This window comes from Rhinopithecus bieti, unplaced genomic scaffold, assembly GCF_001698545.2.
Source record: "Rhinopithecus bieti isolate Rb0 unplaced genomic scaffold, ASM169854v2 scaffold_77291, whole genome shotgun sequence".
Taxonomy (NCBI): Eukaryota; Metazoa; Chordata; class Mammalia; order Primates; family Cercopithecidae; genus Rhinopithecus; species Rhinopithecus bieti.
In genome coordinates this window covers 235261-256457 of record NW_016829743.1, presented here as the reverse complement: position 1 = coordinate 256457, position 21197 = coordinate 235261, and the positions used below count along the sequence as shown (strand labels likewise).

Sequence of the window (21197 nt, the reverse complement as noted above, 5' to 3'; positions counted from 1 at the left end):
AACTGGGAAGCATGTTGGATTTTCTTCCAACCACACTTGTGGATGCCTGACTGTCTAGATAATGTGACCCCTTTGGTGGCCGCATACCTGAATTGTAGGCACAGTACTTAAGAGAGTAACTTGAGTCCTGAACCTAAACTTCTAAGTATAAAGAAATGGGGAAAAATTTAGAGCCATATGTGCAAGAATGAAGTTCCAAACTTCTGTATAAAAAGTGTAGATGCGCATATGTATATTTTTCTGGGAGCTCATCCATAAATGCCATCTCTTAAAGGGATCTGAGATTCAAAACAAGATTAAGAATTGCTAGCATAGTGTTGATTTTTAAAGACCAACTTTGATAGGGGAGAAAAAAATTAAAAATTCCATTTTCAGACCATAACCCATCGCCACCACTCCCCAAAATGGCTCCCATGCACCCCTTCCCCCCTAACCCTGCACACTCTTTGCACCATGATTGCTTTCAGAACTTGGAGTTGGTTGGGGGAGGAGAAAGAGGGATATAAGAGAGGTATTGAATAACCAAAAAAATAAAAGAAATCAAAGAAAAAAATCAAAGAAAGAAAATAGAAGGAGAAAGAGGAAGAGGAAAGGGGAAGGGGTAGATGAGAGAGACTGAGTGGCTTATGCACACTCAGTCATGAGGAGTGGAACCAAAACTTCATCAGGAAGAGACCCTTATACCCCACAACCCACATAAAGAATGATGACGCAACACCTGAGTGTGTGTGTGTCGGGGTCTGGAGGGGGTACTTGAGATCACCCTCACCTAAGCATAAGGTGGAAAAATAAGTGGGGGCTTTAAAGTGGTTCATAAAACCCCTCAAGTGGCATCCCTGCTCCTGAAACATCCTGCTGCCTGATGAGTGTTTTCCAGTGTGTCTGTGATTCAGCCAGCCCTTGTTTGCTAAAAGAGTCTGGGAGGAAACATTTGTAGCTGTTAACACCAACTCACTTTCCTTCGCGGGCAATTCTACTTCGAAAAATGAGTGATTCACACGGGCCTAAGGAGTTTGGTCAAAAATTATTAATAGTATGATTTAGCCAACCCTCTCACAACATGAGCTTCTACCTAATGATAACCCTTTTTGTTTTATTGTATCATATTTTTTTTGCCTAGCCCTGATACTTTCATATGTGCTTTTAGCACCTTGCTACAGCATTCTTTCAGGAACAGAAGGAACAGAACTTACGGACTCCACAGTTGTTTTGGTAAATTTAGGCTCAGAAAAAAAAGACAACTTGTCTGTGTTTGCTTTTTAAACTGTATCCCCATCAGTCAAAGTCCTATTTTTATTCTTTGGCACTTCTGGGTCATTCTATCTTATACTATTAGCATGTACCTTCCCTAGCCTTAGAGCCTAGAACCACTCTTTATTTGCCTAGCTAACAACTTCCATCTTTCTGGTCTCCATTTTGACATCTCTTTCATAGGGAAGACTTTCCTGACTCCTGACTTAGGTTGGGTTGTCCAGCCACAGGCTTCCAATGGACGATGAATGCACTCCTTCATATCATTCATCATGTGTTCAACTCTGGTTCAATGCCTGTAATCCCTTACTCTTATAAGCTTCCAAGAGTACGGACCGCGTCTGTTTTATTCACTGCAGTATCCCTAACACCCACCTGGGACATAGTAGGAGCTCAGTAAATCCTTGTTGCCCAAGTGAATTAATAAAAAAAACGGATGAATGAACGAATGAGCAAATGACAACACAGAGTCCAAGTCCTCCTCCCACCAAAATTGTAATGTACTCTGATTTGCCTTTATAACATCCCTAAGAGGTATGTTATGGAGGAAAGTGGTGGGGACCCTTTTCCCCACTTGCCAGCTGAGGACATGGAAGTGTCTTAAATATAAACCCTAGATTTCAGGTACAACAGACAACTTGCCATTTCCCCTGAACACTTGAAACCCTTTACCTCTGCATTTGTGCCTCCTTCTGGAATACTCCTTCTCAAGTTCCATAAAATCAAACCCATCAGACCTATTTATTTGGAGCTAAGTTTTAATATTCATTTTATTAACTTTATCCCAAATGTGCACATGAGATATTCTGGATTAGATTCAAATTTCTTATTAAATGACTCACAGTAAATAGTAAATGCTTTGGCCCCCGCTTCCCCCTAGGATGATGTGATAAGAGTTTTATGTGAGTAACCAGACACTCCATAGGTAAGAAACAAGGACAAATTATTTTCCCTACCTATAAAAGGGGAAGGAGGCAGCTATCCCCCCTGCCCTTCTTAAAGGTCTGCTCCTTATTCCAACACTTTGATAGGTAAATAAATCTCTCCAGGAGCCAGATAGTCCCTTACATGTCTTGGCTTTTATGGCAAGTCCTGGGACTTGTCTCCAAGTTCTGGGGCTCATTCCTTCTTGCATGTTGCAAAATGAAGGCGCAAGCTTATGCTAGCCTGCTTAGGAAGATAGCGACTCCAGGCTTCATGGCACCTTGGGCGCTCTACCTAGGGACGTTGTTCAGGCTGTAACCATTTGGTCCTCTCGGGAAAAGTTTTATTATTCATTTGGATCAGAGCAATTACCTATACAAATGACTACAGATTTAATTCTCATGGTATGAAAAAAGTGTCAGGAAGCTAGTGTTCTTCACCAGGACACTGAAAAGTCCAGAAAAGTTTTATTCCCGCCCTCTTTATCCTTAAGTCTTTGATTTCTTCTCTTAAAAAATTGATACATAATAGAGGTACATATTTTCAGGGTACATGTGCTATCTGATACATTCCCATGTTATGTAAAGATCAAATCGGGGTAATTGGGATATGTATCACCTAGAGTATTTCTCTTTCCTTTATGCTAAGAACATTTGAATTATTCTCTTCCAGCTATTTTGATATGTACAATAGATTATTGTTAACTATAATCACCCTACTGATCTATCAAACACGAAGACCTATACATTTGGAAAGACACACAAGAAACTGGTCACAGTGGTTGCCTCCAGCATGAGGTATGGAAGGCAGATTAGTCTTCACTAAATACTCTTGTGTACTGTTGAAGTTTCATAGACATGACATGTTTTACAGATGTGATAATCAATAAACAAACTAGTTAACAAAAAAAATTAAATGAATGTTTGCATGATGAAAAACGTTTTCATTTTCCAAATTACAGGTCAAATACTTCTTATATGCCCTCTACATTCTTCTATGATTTTTATCAGTCTCTCACCTTTTGAACATTTCTATACTTCAATTTATTTCAATTCAATTCCACTCGTATTTTTCAATTATAGATAGCACATTCTAATTTTTACCATGGGATCTGGATACAAATTGTGGCATTCTCCCCACCCTGCTTCCCAAACATGGGCTTGTCCAGTTTCACTCATTGAGGCCTCTGGAGTCAGATGGCTATGTGAGCACAGAGAAATTGCTAAACTACTCTGTGCCCCTTTCCTCATTTATAAAGTTTTAATGGTACCAATAATACATACATATCTTATAGGGTTGGTGTGAAAATGAAATGACTGACACACATAAAGCATTTAGAACAGTGCCTGGTATAAAGCAAGTATGCAGTATATGCTAATATTATTCACTCAACAAACATTTGTGTACAGGCTTTCAGTACAGAAACAGTGTCAGGTGCTGTGCAGTGGCTGTTGTTCATTTTGTTTTCCCCACACCTTGCACCCTTGCACCCTTGACAAATGATGTGGCTGCCACATAATTTGTCCTTAATAGCTGCTGAATGGGATCATTCAAAGTCAATCTATGGATAAAAACAATTAGCCCTGATACTCTGATTTCCAGTCCAGTGAGGGAGACAATGAAAGTGACAGCATCACATCGCATCACAGTATTAACATTTTTGAGAAATAGAAGTGCCTAGATTGACATCTTGGGATAGAATGGGCCACTGAACATACAAGGTTAGGCCAAGTCTAGAACCCACGCACTTGTCCCTCACCTTCCCCCAAAGTGTGTGAAGGGGGTGCGGAGGAGCTGCATGGAGGAATAAAAAAACTCACTGAGGTAAGGTCATCAATTATAACAAATGTACCACCCTGGTGGGGGATATTGATAACAGGGGAGGCTATGCATGTATGGGGCAGAGGGTATATGGGAAATCTCTGTTCTTTCTGCCCAACTTTGCTGTGAACCTAAAACTGCTCTAAAAAATAAAGTCTATTAAAACAAATCTCATTGGGGGAAATGAAAAATTCACTTTACTTGGGGAAGGGACATGTGGACTTTTGATTTTACAATTCTGACTGGGAATTAGAAGTTGAGTTGAGTAGAAACAAGAATGGGAGTGGGTGCCAGTTTTAAAAGTATCAAGCTTCTTGCTTGGGCAAATCTGTCATGACTAACCTGCCCCATTTGCAAAGCATTTCTGCCTGGGTTTTATTGGGGCTTCACAAAAGGGTGTGTATTTAAAAATAAAATCACTGAAAAACTTTTGTGAAGATTCAAAGAAGAAAACATGCAATGAAGTGAGCAGCCTCCGATTGGATAGACTTGCCTTGTGAGGCTGGGCTGCTTCTCCCTGACCGGTGACTTCCAAAGCCTCAATAGGACCAGCTATTGGTCAGCAGTGCCTAAGATGCTATGGGCCAGGCTGGCCAAGAGGCTAGCAAGCACAGAGATGGAAAAGTCCAGCTCACAGTTCAGCACCATCACTCCTTATAGTCACCAAGAAGTGCTCCAAAAATGGTGCAGTCACAAATTGGTTGCAACAAGGGAAGCTTGGCTTTCCCTGTGACCACTTAAAGTGGTTCAGTTTGGTTTTCTGAGCCCTGAGCTCAGTTCTGTCTCTCCTAGACCTTGGGAAGTATGACCCATGGGTCTGCAGATTCCAAAAGAAAGTGGCTGAGCAAGCCCTGTTCATCTGACTGTCTGGTAAAAGACACATCCATTGTGCAGTACCCCCACATCCCTGGTATATCTCGGTGCTTTTCCTGGAAAAGTCCATATTGGATTTGCGGTCTTGAAAACCCCAAGCTTAAAACACCCTGGGCCTCAGGATTTCCCCCACTGTCCGTAATGCCACCTCTTCTACTCCAGGCTACCTCCCACAGTCTAAACAAATAAGCAGAAAGAGATTCTCACCCCACTCACACAGGCAGTCCAAAGTCCACTTCTTGCTTGGCTTTTTCTTTCTCAAATACCTTTTCTCATAGCCCTGATACTTCTAAACAGAAAGCAAGAGCCTGCCTTGGGAAGAAGATATCCAGAAAGACAGGAACAGAGTCCAGATCCAAAGGTAGCCCTTGTCTGGCCTTCCTGCTGGAGCTACTCTCTGAGGGTCCCCAATTTGCATTTCCCGCATACTGTAACCAGCCCTAGGCTCCAGAAATCCCAACTTCTTCCCTCTTGCTTTCTTGGACCTTCTCTTCCAAGAAAATACACACCAGTATGACCGCACTGTGGTCACTGCTGGTTATTAGCCAAAAGCCTGGAGTTTTCACTTCTACTCTCTCTTCCCACTCTAGCCAATGCTTTCTGTTGACCCATGCTCCTGGTTTGTCAGCCTGCATGGGCACAGATTCCCTCCTAGGGCAGGGATGTAGGGCAAATCATCTCCCAGAGCTCACTCCATCCAGCTCAGTCTCTCTAGGCTGGATCTTTGTCAGAAGAATGCCCATGTAAAACCAACCACTCAACCAGGACTTCTACCAGAGCCCGTCACCCTAAGACTGGTCAGAAAAGTGACTGGAGCCTTTGGCTTAGAGCTCCTCATTTCCTTGGAAACTGGGGTTGGTGGGGTTGAGTCTTGGAAACCCAAGGGCCCAGGAACTCATAATGTTCCTTCCTCTTTGAAAGAGGCAGTTGAAACTGACAGCCAGTCCCTAAGGAAGAGTGACCAAACACAATCCCCAGCCCTGCACCTTCTCTCCATCCACAAAGATATGCTGATTCCAGGCAGCTAACGTGGGACTCAAACCATCAGGCAGATGAACACTCACCTGTTCCGTAGCTTGCCCCAAAAGCCAGGGAGAGAAATAGCACGAAGGTCAAGGCGAGGAGCCCCTTGGGATCCATCAGCCAGTGAGGAGAAGGAAAGGGTCCTGGTCAGAGCCTGGCAGCTGCTCACAGATGCTAGGCAGGAGCGAGCTTCGTGTCATGCAGTGCTGCCTCTGCTGTCTAATTTATGTATCAGGAACCAGCAGGTTCCTGAACCCGCTTCCTGTATCACCGGGACTTTTTCTGCTTGTGTCTTGAGGATTGCTCATCTCCCATGAGGCTTTCAATCACTTTTTTGTTCTCAAGAAGCAGGCTTCTCAAGAAGTCAGGCACTTAGCCTATGGGAGTCAGGAAAGGGGGTGTGTAGTCACCTCGGCCAAACCCCAGCTTTGGGCAGAAACATGCACCCCTGCTTCTTTCCTTAGCTGTCCCCAGGAACCGGATGTTGCAGATTATCTGAGCAGTTCTCTCCGGTAAGTCTTCTTGGATTGCAAAGAAAAGATGGTTTGTCAGATCACTCCTCAGATTTGGCAGTTCACAGCTGAACTTAGATGACTGCATTTTGATGAGCTCATAGAACTCTTACTTCTGTTTTATTTCGTAATTTCAGATAACACCTCAACATGTAGTCTGGTGCAGGTGCCACTGTCACAGAGAGATGGGATGGGCAAGTGCGGGTCACTTGGAAGAAACCCTGTGACCCCAGTGAGTGCAATGTGGTATAATTTAGTGTCCCATGCTCCTAGTTTGTCTTCTCGCATGTGTGTGGATTCCCTCCCAGGCAGGGATGTAGGACAAATCTATCCCAGAGCTCCATCCTTCCAGCTCAGTCTCATTGTTGTGTTTGTTTTTTCCTAATTTTTAACGTCTGTGTGTACATAGTAGGTATATATATATAGATGTATGGGGTATATGAGATATGTTGATAGAGGCATGCAATGTGTAATAATCACACATTGGGTATTACTACAATGTGTGATTATTAGACACATAGGGTAAGCGGGGTATCCATCACCTCAAACATTTATCCTTTGTGTTACAAACAATGCAATTATACTTTTAGTTATTTTTAAATGTGCAATTAAATTATTATTGACTATAGTCACACTGTCGTGTTATCAAATACTAGTTCTTATTCATTCTTTCTATTTTTTTGTACCCATTAACCATCCCCGCTTCTTCACCAACCCCTACTACTCTTCAGCCTCTGGTAACCATCCTTCTACTCTCTATGTCCACAAGTTCAGTTGTTTTAATTTTTATCTCCCACAAGCAAGTGAGAACGTGTGAAGTTTGTCTGTCTGTGCCTGCCTTATTTCACTTAACATAATGATCTTCAGTTCCATCCACGTCGTTGCAAATGACAGGATCTAATTCTTTTTTAGCTGAATAGTACTCCATTGTGTGTATGTACCACATTTTCTTTATTCACTCATCTGTGATAGACACTTAGGTTGTTTCCAACCTTGGCTATTGTGAATAGTGCTGTAACAAACATGAGAATACAGATATCTCTTCAATATACTGATTTATTTTCTTTTAGGTGTACACCGAGCAGTGAGATTGTGGATCATATGGTAGCTCTATTTTTAGTTTTTTGAGGAAACTTCAAGCCATTCTCCGCAGTGGTTGTACTAACTTATAGTCCCACCAACAGTGTACAAGGGTTCCCTTGTCTCCATATCCTTGTCAGCATTTGTTATTGCCTGTCTTTTGGATAAAAGCCTTTTTAATTTAACTGGGGCTGTGTTGTATTCTGGGAGTTGCCTTTATTTTAGAGTTTGTGTCTAACTTTTCATTGAGGAGAAGGAACTAGTATTGGCAGAAGGAAGATCCCGCCCTCTTTCATGAGTTAAACTATAAGAATGGGATACTGGAAGTGTAACCAATGCTCACAGGGAGACTTGAAAGAGTAGGGAAGTGTTTTTAGAGTTCATTGTAACAGGTCATAGGCACTCTCTGATGGGCCTCCCCATGGGGATCAGGTAATAAAAGTTGGTGGGATATGTGAACTTGTTCTTTATCCTCACTGTTTTCTTCCTTCCTTCCCCCAGCACTCAACTGTCCTCCTCACAACTATTCCCAGTGGTGTGTGCTTGAACCAGCATGTTCAACAATTAATAGAACTGTTAAATTTTCAGGAATCTGGATGGGCACAGTGGCACGCCTGTAACCCCACCACTTGTGGAGGCCTAGGTGGGAGAACCTTTGAGGCCAAGAGTTTGAAAACAGTCTGAGCAACATAGTGAGACCTCATGTCTACAAAAATTTTAAAATAAAATAAAATAGATTTTCAGAAAGCTTGTGAGGTGCTTGATGAACATGGCCATTATTAAACATATAAAATTAAATTAAATTATATAAACTTACAGTTAAGCTGGGCGTGGTGGTACATGCCTGTAGTCCCAGCTAGTTGGGAGACTGAAGCATGAGGATCCCTTGAGTCCAAGAGTTTGAGGCTGTAGCATCTTTATAGCAGTGTGAGAATGGACTATCATGATCATGCCTGTTGGCGTGGTTTGCCGCTGTATCCCCACCCAAATCTTATTTCAAATTGTAATCCCCATAATCCCCAAGTGTTGAGAAAGGGACAAGGTGGGAGGTTTTGGATCATGGGGGCAGTTTCCTCTCCATGCTGGTCTTAAGACAGTGAGTGGGTTCTCACAAGATCGGATGGTTTTAGAAGGCAATATTTTCTGCTCTTGGCTGCACTTCTGTCTCCTACTGTGATGTGAAGAAGGTCCTTGCTTCTCCTTTGCCTTCTGCCATGATTGTAAGTTTCCTGGGACCTCCTTAGCCATGTGGAACTGTGAGTCAATTAAACCTTTTTCCTTTATAAATTACACAGTCTTGGGTAGTATCTTTAGAGCAGTGTGAGAATGGACTAATACACCTGTGAATAGCCACTGCACTCCAGCCTGTGCAACAGAGCAAAACCCTGACTTTAAAAGAAACTTTGCAACTAAATAAATTATACTAAACAGAGGGAATAAAATCTCAAAGCTCATTGTTTCTTAATTATGTTATGACATTACTGATATCTACGTTCTTGAGGTAATTGACATCTCTTATGTGTCTAGAGTGGAAATTAAATACTGGATCATTGGTGCTTCTGGACCTGTCTTCCCCACTCTGCATTCAATGGCATTATGTCGGGAACTTGAAACTGGCCATGATGAGAGTTTATGCCACGGAAATCAGCAAGCAATATGAATCAGAACTTTATTGTTTTGTTGATTGTCTAAATGTAAGAAAGTAATAGAGAAAACATAATGATGCAGAGTACACTTAAATGTGTGCTATGACTGTGGCTCTTACATTGGGATTAGCATAAAAAATTGAGGAAACATTTTCCAGTATTCAAAACTATCATCTGATTCAGCAAAAGTCACTAGTGTCACTGATGAGCAAGTGATGTTCCAACATATATTTTTGTTGTTTCACATTTCTTTAACTTCAAAAAAGACATTAACCAACATTCATCTTGGAACTACATTCCTTTGTCAATTGTAACCACAGTTCGGCTGTGGATATGAATTAAGCCAATATGAAAGCAAGCAGCCTGTGAAATCAGTGGCTGTATGGAATTTACAATAAAGGGGATTGTACATTTTGCTAAAATACAATAAATTGTATTTTATAAATTGCATGTTACACATTCTTCATATAAGCAAAATTTATAACAAACTCATTTACGTATATGCATACATTATCTTTCATTATGGTTAACCATTTACCAACACACCACTGTTACAATAACTGAGAATCCAAATAGTGAATGGCATACTGTCTACATATTCATAAAATATCAGTTGAAATAACTAAATGATGTGAGAATACTAGGATCCTGTAAAAATGGGAAACCAATAATCCAGGTCTGATTTCAAGACTGGTGTTCTCTCCTCGAGCTGCACGGCTCCTGGAATGCATGCTGTCTATTCATTTCAAGCCATTCTCTCTCAAAGACAGACACTTATTCTCTTGTTTACTTTGCCCTTCCTCTCATTTCCAGAATTAGCCCTACTCCAGCCTCACCATGAGGCATCTCCACTCTGACCTCCGGGATCCCCTCTGCACAGAAAACTGAGCTAATGCTAAGCACTGTCTGAAGAGTTTTCCTGTTTGGTGCAATCTAGAACTCAATAAAAACATACATTGAATGAGGGTCAGAAATGGTTTAGATGAAGGTTCTGAGATTCTAGAGTGGATTCTATAGAGTCCTCCCTGCCCCCAAATTCTTCTTCACCTGGAACGTCTGAATGTGGCCTTATTTGGAATAAGGATCTTTCAGATGTAATTAAGGAAAGAATTGAGATGAGATTATGTTGGGTGAATTAGAGTGATCCCCAAATCCAATGAGAGTAGTGCCTCTTTATAAGAAATAGAAAAAGGACACACAGAGACACAAAGAAGATGGCCATGTGAAAAGACAGAACAGAGACTAGAGCTATGCAGCCACAATCCAAGGAACACCAGAGACAACCAGACGCTGGAAGAGGCACAGAAAGATTCTCCCCTGGAGCTTTCAGAAGGAGCCATGCCCTGCCAATATGTTATCTTTAGACCTTGGGCCTACAGAATGGTAGGAGAATGAATTTCTGTTGTTTTAAGTCATCAGGTTTGTGATAATTTGTTACAGCAGTCACAGGAAACTAATACAGGATCTGAGGGACAATGTGACTGACCAGAGATTTGCAGTTAGTACATCTAGTATACTGAGCTGCTTCCTTCAGCTATTAAGAGCAGATATCAATAGACCAACAGAAGATACACAGATGATAGTGCCTTGTAGTTACAAAGTCGTTTTCAAAAGCCTTCGCATTCACGGCCTTATTTGATCCTCCTAACAGCCCTACTAAGGAGCTAGTGGCATTTGTAAGGCAGAATCTGGACCAAACTTGGGAATCCTGACACTGATCAGAGCTCTTTCCTTTTTCCTGGTGAGTATTTATCACCATGAATACTCAAGAGGATAAGGAGGAAGGAAAGCTTGCTAATTGAACTCCCTGGATGCCTGGGGTTTCCACATGTGTTATTTCATTAATCTTGGTAGCAGTAAGAAGCAGGAATAATTATCCTCATTTTACAAATTGAAGTATAGTGCTGCTATTAAATAACTTGCTCAATGGCTCAGAGCCAAAGAAAAAAAAAAAAAAAAAGCAAGAGTTGGATTCAAACCCTGGATTATCTGACTCCAGAGTCTGTGCTCTATCCATTCACCATACCACTTGCATTATACCGAGCAAGAATCTTAGCCAGTCTTCAGGCTCGTGTAGGCCAATGGCTCATTATCTGTGAAACATTCCTTCTGGCACAGGCCACAGTGTGGGCAATAGGAGAATCCTAGGTGAGCACTGTTTCCTGTCCTAGCCTCCCATGTCTGTGGCTCAGCACCATTCTTTCCCTTTGGCGATGCAGAGCCCCACCCTGAGAGTGAGGAGGACTACTTTTCTGTGGAAAATAGCCTTCCCCAAAAAACCTCAAATGGGTTATCCATCGAAGACATCTCCTACCTCCTATACTCTTTTTTTGTTTGTTTGTTTGTTTTTTTTTTTATTATTATACTTTAAGTTCTAGGGTACATGTGCATAACGTGCCAGGTTTGGTTTACATATGTATATTATGCCAATGTTGGTGTGCTGCACCCATCAACTCGTCACACCATCAATCATCATTTATATCATATATAACTCCCCAGTGCAATCCCTCCCTCCCTCCCCCTCGCCCATGATACGGCCCCAGTGTGGTGATGGTTCCCCTTCCCGAGATCCCAAGTGATCTCATTGTTCAGTTCCACTATGAGTGAGAACATGCGGTGTTTGGTTTTCAATGTTCTTGTGATAGGTTTGCTAAGATGATGGTTTCCAGCTGCCATCCATGTCCCTACAAAGGACGCAAACTCATCCTTTTTTATGGCTGCATAGTATTCCATGGTGTATATGTGCCACACCTCCTATACTCTTAAATGTGTCCCTAAGACTTGCCACTCTCTCTCCTGACACTATGGCTATGGGTGCCAATATCACCTGCCTGACAGTGTCTGGGCTGGACTGTTCCTGAGTGTCTTGGCTTCCCAGCCAATGGTCATCATCATCATAGCCTCTGACCAGAGGTCCCCTATGGAATGAACTGACCCCACAGAGAAGGGCCACTAAGGCCAGATCACCTGGCCACATGGACCTCATGATGAGCATATTTATCTGGATAAGAAAAAAAAAAAAAAAAAAAACCCTGCAAAACGAAAATGAAAATACAGAATTCCCCCAAACTCTGAAACCTCTCCTAGTAGACCTGATTGAAGAGTTTAAAACTGGCCTGGGGAAAGCACTGGGAAAAAACACCCTGGGGTCCGCCCTGCTGGGTGAGATGAGGAAGCCCACAGGGCAGATGGCTGATATGGAGGCTGAGCAGACTAGTCAACCAGATAGCCTTGTTGTGGCGCTGGGGCTGTCAGGGTTGAGGGGAGAGTGGAGAGAAAACTGGGCTTTGAAGTGGCTCTAGCCCAGATCCAGGCTCAGGCTCTACTCAACTCCTTTATGCTGAATGTTCGTGTCTGCCATCAGTTCCCTAGCCAGATGGATGAGCTGAGTGACCAGGCCTGGGCAGGAGAGATGAAAATCCCACTGGCAGTGCCTTCTTCCCTGTATCCTGTCTGTGGTACTGGGATTGCCCACTGCAAGGCCCTCACCAGGTTTCTCACATCAGTGAGAAATTCAGACTTGCTTCAGGGCACTGGAGTCTGGAAGTGGAGAGACATCTGAGGGTCTTTGCCATCTGAGGACTTCCTCTCCAAACTGCTGTCATTTCCATTGATGCTCCTCCATCCTTCCAGACCCCAGACCCAATATGTGGGGATCCCTCCCTTCCTGGGGCCTGCGCTGAACTGACTTGGAATTCTTCATGTCCCTTAAGGGGTGACTGTGACCGAGAAAGAGTCACTGCTTCACAGACTCTCTCCACAGCATTTTTAGAAGCATTCTTGGTAGGACTGGGGTGCTTCCTACTACCTTTCAAATGACCTCATGTAGCAGTCATGTAATTTGCTAGCCTGCTTTTTACTGGCATACATTGTTAAAGAAAGGGAAATGCCCATGCCACTCTACTCCTTCTAGGAAGAAATAGGGTTCAGGAACTGGTGACAGTGGTTATTCAGTCACCAGCCTCAGATCTTTTCTGTGCTCCAAAAACTGCCTCCCATAACCCTGGTCTTCCTTCTTAGACAGAGTGGTAGATACGACAATAATTTGCAAAGTACCTGGAAACCCTGTGTAACCACTATCAGAAGCAGAATTCATTTCTGTCTCTGAATAGTTCTGGCCCTTAACTAACCAGTCACCTCCCTGAGAAACAGAGACAGCTGGGGAATGGGCGCTGTGTGCTCCATGAAGTCATTGAATGACCCTCTGAGATACTCATGGGCCATTTATGCAGTCCAAAGCAGTGATTCCTGCACTGTCACACCAATGAGGTGGGCTGACCAGAAGTGAGTCCAGGAAAGAGGGGAGAGCTAGGACACTTGAGCTGCTTAGAAAAGCTAGCTATAGGGTAGAAATCTTCAGTGAACAATTCTAACTGGAACCACTGGAGAGAGAGGTGAATAGTGGAGAGTAACTCCAGATGAAGCCCAGTGGTGGAATCCCAATCCACCTGCTTCTCCATCCACTCGCCTCTTCTCCATCCACCCACCTCTTCCCCATCTACCTGCCCGCCCCAGCACTGACTATGAGAAAACCATTCCATTGGTTTAAAATATAGTGACTCTAAACATCCTTTAGTAATATATTCATACTTACCAAGAATAACAAATCTAATTGTCAACCACTTAATGACTTTATCAGATAACACTGCTAGTTAAGAGAAAAATATTTAAGAATTGTGGTCTTTTTTTAACATTGGGGTTCCATCCTCCAGTGGTTAATTTTATGTGTCAACTAGATGGCATTATGAAGTGGCCAGATTAAACATTATTTCTGAATGTGTCTGTGAGGGTGTTCTGGATGAGATCAGCATTTGAATCGTGTCTCAGGAAAGCAGATTGCCCTCCATCCAATTCATTGAGGGCCTGACTAGATCAAAAAGGCAGAAGGAAGAATTTGTCCCTTTTGCTTCCCGCCTGCCTAGTGAGCCCTTGTGCTGGGATTTACGCTGTCAGCTCCCCTGGTTCTCAGGCCTTCAAACTCGAACTGGAATTACACCACTGGCTTTCCTGGATCTCCAGCTTGCAGACAGCAGGCCATGAAACTTCTCAGTCTCCATAATCACATGAGCCAATTCCTCATAATAAATCTTTTTATGTATACGTATCCTGTTGATTCTGCTTCTCTGGAGAACCCTAGCTAATATTCATCTCTTCTTTTAAAAATCACAAAAGTAATATAGCACTGAAGAAAATGTCTACAAAAGAAAGAAAATAAAATGCGATCCAGGTATAGTGGCTTCCGCCTGTAATCCTAACACTTTGGGAGGCCAAGGCAGGAGGATTATTTGAGGCCAAGAGTTTAAGATCAGCCTGGGCAACCTAATGAGACCCCAGCTCTACAAAAAAAAAAAAAAAAAAAAAAAAAATTTTTTTAATTAGCCAAGCATGGTGGCGCATGCCTGTAGTCCCAGCTACTTAGGAGGCTGAGATAGGAGGGTTGCTTGAGCCCAGAAGTTCAAGATTACAGTGAGCTATGTTTGTGCCACGCACTCCAGCCTGGGTGACATAGTGAGACCCTGTAAAAAAAAAAAAAGAAAACAAAAAAGAAAGAAAGGAAAATCTGCCAACATTTTTTAACCATCACAATTGCTTTCAAGTTTGCAATTTTCCAAACCTTTCTTTATAAGGCAGCAGACTGGTTCAGAACTCTGGCTACATGGTCAGATAGTTCTGGGCCCATGTCCCCATTCTGTTATTTATAAATCATCCCACCTTAGACAAGTTACTTAATCTCTCTAAGCCACGCTTTCCTCATCAGTAACAGAGTTAAGACGATGAACAATCTCATAGGATTGTTGGGATAAGTAAATGGCATAAATACAAGTAAGATGTTCACTGCAGCACCTGACATGTGAAAGTCGTTTTGCATTGGTGTCTACCACTTTTTATTGTTTCCTGCAGGTGGTCATGATTAATTAAATGGCGAACCCCATAAAGCTGCAGCTGGGGATGCACAGGAAGTTCTGCTGTGTGGTCAAGATCAAGGACACTCCTCAGAGACATGGAGCAGAATGTTTCAGGCACCCTACAAATGAATGTCATTCCTGGGCATCTCTATTGGAGGCAATGATAACTTGGCAACATAAATTAGGGACAAAAGCACACTATAGACTATTAAGACCTTTTAGCAATTGAAGACAGAGAGATGGACTTTATATAATAAGTGTTTTAAAGCCCTGTTGTAAAAGAATTGAAATTTCTCAGCATAGACTATCACATTTCATAAAGAAAATATCAGTGTATAATAGAGAACAGGAAGAGTTGTATATGTAAACCATGAATCAGAACAGAAAATGTGAAACAGAATGAAAATGTGAACTGAACCCTTGGCCACACCTGATGCAGTTTCACAGAATCCACGTGTGGAGGGATTGGAAGACAATACCAAAATCACACAGTACAGTAAATGCGGTTAGTGTTTATTTTCATTGTATACAACACCTCTGAGGGTCTCATTCTGTATGGTGGGCTTGGTCACTTCAATTTATCTTTTTGCTTTATTATAAAATTTCAAGTAAAAAAATGCCTCTGGTTATCATCGTAAGTAAACATCTGATAATTAGGCTAATCTCAGATAATAATTACAGTCAAGATGCTGGTGCCTGGGATAGACACCACGTGCCTTTTACTAAGCAGCGGCTTAAGTGAAGTTTTTTCTTGCCTCAGTGGGCTACTCATTCCAGAAGCACATTTGTAACAACAGTCACTGGGTTGCACCTAGTTTTGTATTTTTTCAAATTTAACATAATACGTTACAATGACTCACATGTTGTTGCCTAGTTTAATGAAGAACAATTTCTTAAAGAACATTGTGTTCATATCTCTCCTTGAAAAAAGAACAAATGAAGATCAAGAGATTGTTTAAAATGTCAAATTTTAAAAAGCATTCTGTGGAGTAAAAGAACTAAAGATCATACTCAGAGATACATACTTCCTTCTTTAGTTTTATTGTTTCTAAATTTTGCTTTGTTGAGCAAGATAATAGAGTTAAAACAACAAGGAGTATGTTTTATCTTAAGACATTTTCCAAGGGGTGAATATGTCAGTTAAGAGGCAGCCTCTTTTTCTGTTGTATTTGTCTTTAAGAAGGATGGCTCATGGTGCCCAGTTCTGATGACAGAACCTGGATAAACACTATTAAAATGAACTCTGGTCTTGTCTTGGGCCCCAACTGGCTGGGATATTGTCCTGCATGCTCAGATGGCATTCTGAGACCCAGCTGTCCTTCTTGGATTTTCTTCCAGCCAGAACCTCCAGCGAAAGTTTCTGTGGAGACATTTCCCTGCAGCTTAGAACATCTACTATTTCTCCTGGAGGAGACTCCCACTCCACCAGAAAACCCTTCCCTGGAATAGAGGGCTGGGAGAAAGACAAGCAATTACTGTTGCTTCCTATATTGTTTACTGAACTCTTTAAAATACAAGAATCTATTTTAAGAACCTGGGTCCTTAATTTGGCTTGCTCACAGAGGTGTGGTATGTCATGGGACTGCAAGAAGATGAGAATTCTACAGCAGTGCAGCTGAACTTTTCCATGAGCTCAGCACCAGGTTTAACCTTACTATTACCCACAGGTGATTCACAGATGAGGAAACTGAAGCTTAGAGAGTTAAATAACTTGCTTGAGGTCATGCAGTAAATAAATAGCAGACACAGCACTTGGATATAATCTCTACTGCCTCTTACCACACTGACCCAGGATACATGCTATTGAGCAAAGCCATTATCGGAGCCCTTCATATCTAGGGGCAAGAAGGCCAGATAAGGAGAGATCAGGGAAAGAGAATAGCGGTGGTCCTATGCCCTCCTTTTATGACATTTTTTCTAAGCTCTTGCCCCATATGCTAATCTACTTATCATTAAGGATTTTTGACTCTTGACTTCCCTTAGTCTTTCCCGTCTTCTTAGAAACTGCTCCAGCCTTCACCTGGGGCTTTCTCTTTCTCCCCACTCCTTTCTGCCCTTTGAGTTGTCTCGCTCCCAGGAGATTTCTTGCCACTGGCCTAGGTCAACAAACAGACTCATCAGAGTCCTTCCATAAGCATGATTCTGCTCTTCTTATCCTGAGTTATACACTGAGGCTCCACAGGCCCTGATATTTTTGACGTAAGACGGATGAGATCCAAAATTAGGGCTTAGCCCAGGAGGGCTCTTGGCTTTGCCCAAGGAAGAATTCAAGGGTGAGCTGGTGGTGTTAAACAACGACTCACAGAGCAAGGCTATCCCAATAGGCTGTGTGCCCAAAGTAGCAGATCAGAGGCAGTTTTGCACTCACATTTATACCCACTTTTAATTATATGCAAATTAAGTGACAATTTATACAGAAATTTTTAGGAAAAGGGTGGTAACTTCCTGGTTGTCAGGTCATGGCCATGGAAAGGGGCAGTAATTTCTGAGTGTTGCCATAGCAGTGGTAAACTGACATGTTACACTGGTGGGTGTGTCTTATGGAAAACTGCTTCCACTCCAGCCCTGTTTCAGCTAATCCTCAACTTGGTCCTGTGTCTGAGCCCTGCTTACACAGTCAAGTCCCACCTCCTACTTTACTTCCACTGTTTGACAGTCTCATGGCTCTCTATTTGGGATCTTAGATTTTTGGCCCCACTATTGCCCAGCTCTGCTGTTCCTTGAATGATTAATGTTTGAACAATTTATACTGCCACCCAAAGAATCCGAGGGTTCAAGTTTGACCTTATGCTAATAAAATTTTTATGCCAAGTAAGTTTCTTTTTTATTTACATTTTAGATTCAAGGGGTGCAGGTATAGATTTGTTATTGTGCAATGCTGGGGTTTGTACTTCTACTGAACCCATCACTCGCATAGTGAATATAATACCCAATAGGTAGTTTCCAACCCTTACCCCACTCCCTTGCTCCCCACTCTTGGGGTCCCCAGTGTCTATTTTTTCCGTCTTTACGTCTGTATGTACCCATTATTTAGCTCCCACTTGCAAGTGAGGACATGCTGTTTTTGTGTAATTTATTTAGGATAGTGGCCTCCAACTGCATCCATGTTGCTGCAGAAGACATGATTTCATTCTTTCTTACAGCTGTATAGTATTCCATTGTGTACATATACCACATTTTCTTTATCCAACCCACTATTGATGGGCACCTAAGTTGATTCCATGACTTTGCTATTGTGAATAGTGCTGCAATAAACATATGAGTACAGGTGTCTTTTTGATAAAACTATTCCTTTTCCTTTCAGTAGATTCCCAGTAGTGAGACTGCTGGATCAAATGGTAGTTCTAAAATAATTTTGAGAAATCTCCATACTGTTTTCCATAAGGGTTGAACTTACTTACATTCCCACCAACAGTGCATAAGTGTTCTTTTTCTCCACATCCTTGCCAACATTTGTTATTTTTTCACTTTTTAGGAATAGCCATTCTAGCCAGTGTGAGATGGTATTTCATTGTGGTTTTAATTTGCATTTCTCTGATTATTAGTGATACTGAGCCTTTTTCATATGTTTATTGGCCACTTGTTGTCTTCCTTTGAGAAGTGTCTCTTCGTGTCCTTTGTGCACTTCTTAATGGTTGATATAAATGGATGTTTCTCACCTCCAAATGTTGAAATGTAATTCCCAGTGTTGGAGGTGGAGCCTAGTGGGAGGTGTTTGGGTCATAGAGGCAGATCACTCATGAATGGCTTGGTGTCCGCCCCACAATAATGAGTTCATGAAAGAGCTGGTTGTGTAAAAGAGCATGGCATCTCTCTCACTCCCTCTCCTGCCATGTGACATGCCTGCTCCCCATTACCTTCCACTATGACCGTAAGCTTCCTGAGGCCTCACCAGATACTGGTGCCATGTTTGTATGGCCTGCAGAACTATGAGCCAAAAAACCCTCTTTTCTTTATAAATTACCCAGTCTCAGGCATTCTTTCATAGCAATGCAAAATGGACTAACACAATGGGGTTGTTTCTTTCTTGTTGATTTGCTTAAGTTCCTGATAGATTCTGGCTATTAGTCCTTTGTTGGATGCATAGTTTGCAAATATTTCCCCCCATTCTGTAGGTTGTATTTACTCTGTTGATTTTTTTTCTTTTGCTGTCCAGGAGCTCTTTAGTTTAATTAACTCCCATTTGTCAATTTTTGTTTTTGCTGTATTTGTGTTTGAGATATTAGTCATAAATTCTTTCCTAGATTAATGTCTGCAAGAGTTTTCCTAGGTTTTCTTCTAGGATTTTATAGTTTGAAGTCTAACATTTAAGTCTTTAATTCATCTCAAGTTAATTTTTGTATAAGGGGAGGGGTAGGGGTTCACTTTCATTCTTCTGCACATGACTGGACTGTTTTCCCAGCACTATTTATTGAATAGAGTGTCCTTGCCCCATTTTTCACTTCTGTCGACTTTCAAAGATCAGTTGGTTATAGGTTTATGGCTTTATTTCTGGGTTCCATGTTCTGTTCCATTGATCTATGTGTTCATTTTTGTACCAGTACCATGCTGTTTGGGTTACCATGGCCTTGTACTATAGTTTGAAGTTGAGTAATGTGGTACCTATGGCTTTGTTCTTTTGCTTAGGATGGCTTTGGCTAGCCAGGCTCTTTTTGGTTCTATGTGAATTTTACAATTTTTTTTCTAATTCTGTGAAAAATGATAGCAATTTGATAATAATTCTGTTAATTCATAGATTGTTTTGAGAAACATGGTCATTTAAATGGTATTGACTCTTCCAATCCATGAGCATGGAATGTTTTTCCATTTGCTGTCTCATCTGTGATTTCTGTCATACATGTATTGTAGCTCTCCTCATAGAGATCTTTCACCTCATTAGTCAAATGTATTCTTAGGTATTTTATATTTTGTGGCTATTGTAAATGGGATTGAGTTATTGATTTGGTTCTCAACTTGAATGTGATTGGTGTATAGAAATGCTACTGATTTTTGTATATTGATTTTGTATCCTGAACCTTTGTTGAGATTATTTATCAGGCCTAGGAGCCTTTTGGAGTAATCTTTAGGGCCTTCTAGGTACAGGAACATGTTGTCAGTGAACAGAGATAATCTGACTTTTTTTTTTTTCCTATTTGAATGCCTTTTATTTCTTTTTCTTGCCTAATTGTTCTGACTAGGATTTCCAGCACTCTACTGAATACGAGTGGTGACAGTGGACATCCTTGTCTTGTTCCAGTTCTTAAGGGGAATGCTTACAAATTTTGCCCATTCTATAGGATGTTAGCTGTGAGTTTGTCAGGGTTTGTTCTTATTATTTTGAGGTATGTTCCTTTAGTGCCTAGTTTGTTGAGGGTTTTTCTCGTGAAGAGATGTTGAATTTTATTGAATGCTTTTCTGTATTTATTGAGATGATCATACGGTTTTGTTTTAATTGTTTATGTGGTGAATCACATTTATTGATTTGTGTATGCTGAATCATGTCTGCATCCCAGAAATAAAGCCCACTTTATCCTGATGAATTGTCTTTTTGATGTGCTGCTGAATTCAGTTTGCTAGTATTTTGTTGAGAGTTTTGCATCTGTGTTCATCAGGAGTATTAACTTGTAGTTTTCTTTTTTTATCATACCCTTACCAGATTTTGATATCGGGATGATACTGGCTTTATAGAATGAATTGAGGAAGAAGCCCTCTTCCTCAATTTCTTGGAATAGTTTTAGTAAGATTGGTACCAGCTGTTCTTTGTACATCTGGTAGATTTCCACTGTGAGTCCATCTGATTCTGGGCATTTTTTGGTTGGTAGTTATTTTTTTTTATTACTGATTCAGCTTTGCAACTCATTATTGGTCTGTTCATAATTTCAATTGCTTCCTGGATCAATCAGGAGATTATGGGTTTCCATGAATTTATCCATTTCCTCTAGATTTTCTAGTTTGTGTGCGTTCATAGTGGTCTCTGAGGATCTTTTGTATTTCTGCAATATTAATTGTAATGTCACCTTTGTCATTTCTGATTGTGCTTATTTGGGATCTTTTCTTGTTTTTTCTTGATTATTCTAGCTAGCAGTCTATCAATCTTGTTTATCCTTTCAAACAACCAACTTTATTTTTTTGATCCTTTGTGTGAGGTTTTTTTTTTTTTTTTTTTTTTTTTTTTTTTTTTT

At 41.3% G+C, this 21197-nt stretch overlaps 1 protein-coding gene and 1 pseudogene across 2 annotated transcripts in view; one reads left to right on the top strand and one right to left on the bottom strand.

The window, feature by feature from the left end:
• Positions 1-6380, bottom strand: part of SLAMF1 (signaling lymphocytic activation molecule family member 1) — a 37858-nt gene extending 31478 nt beyond the window's left edge. The window contains exon 1 of one of the 2 annotated variants that reach the window (XM_017864886.1): positions 5934-6380. In XM_017864886.1, the coding sequence (XP_017720375.1) occupies positions 5934-6009 (76 nt within the window). In that variant the 5' untranslated portion in view covers positions 6010-6380. The remainder of the gene's footprint in view (positions 1-5933) is intronic. The other variant, XM_017864887.1, reaches the window with a different exon arrangement.
• Positions 6314-21197, top strand: part of LOC108524055 (protein SET-like) — a 27126-nt pseudogene continuing 12242 nt past the window's right edge.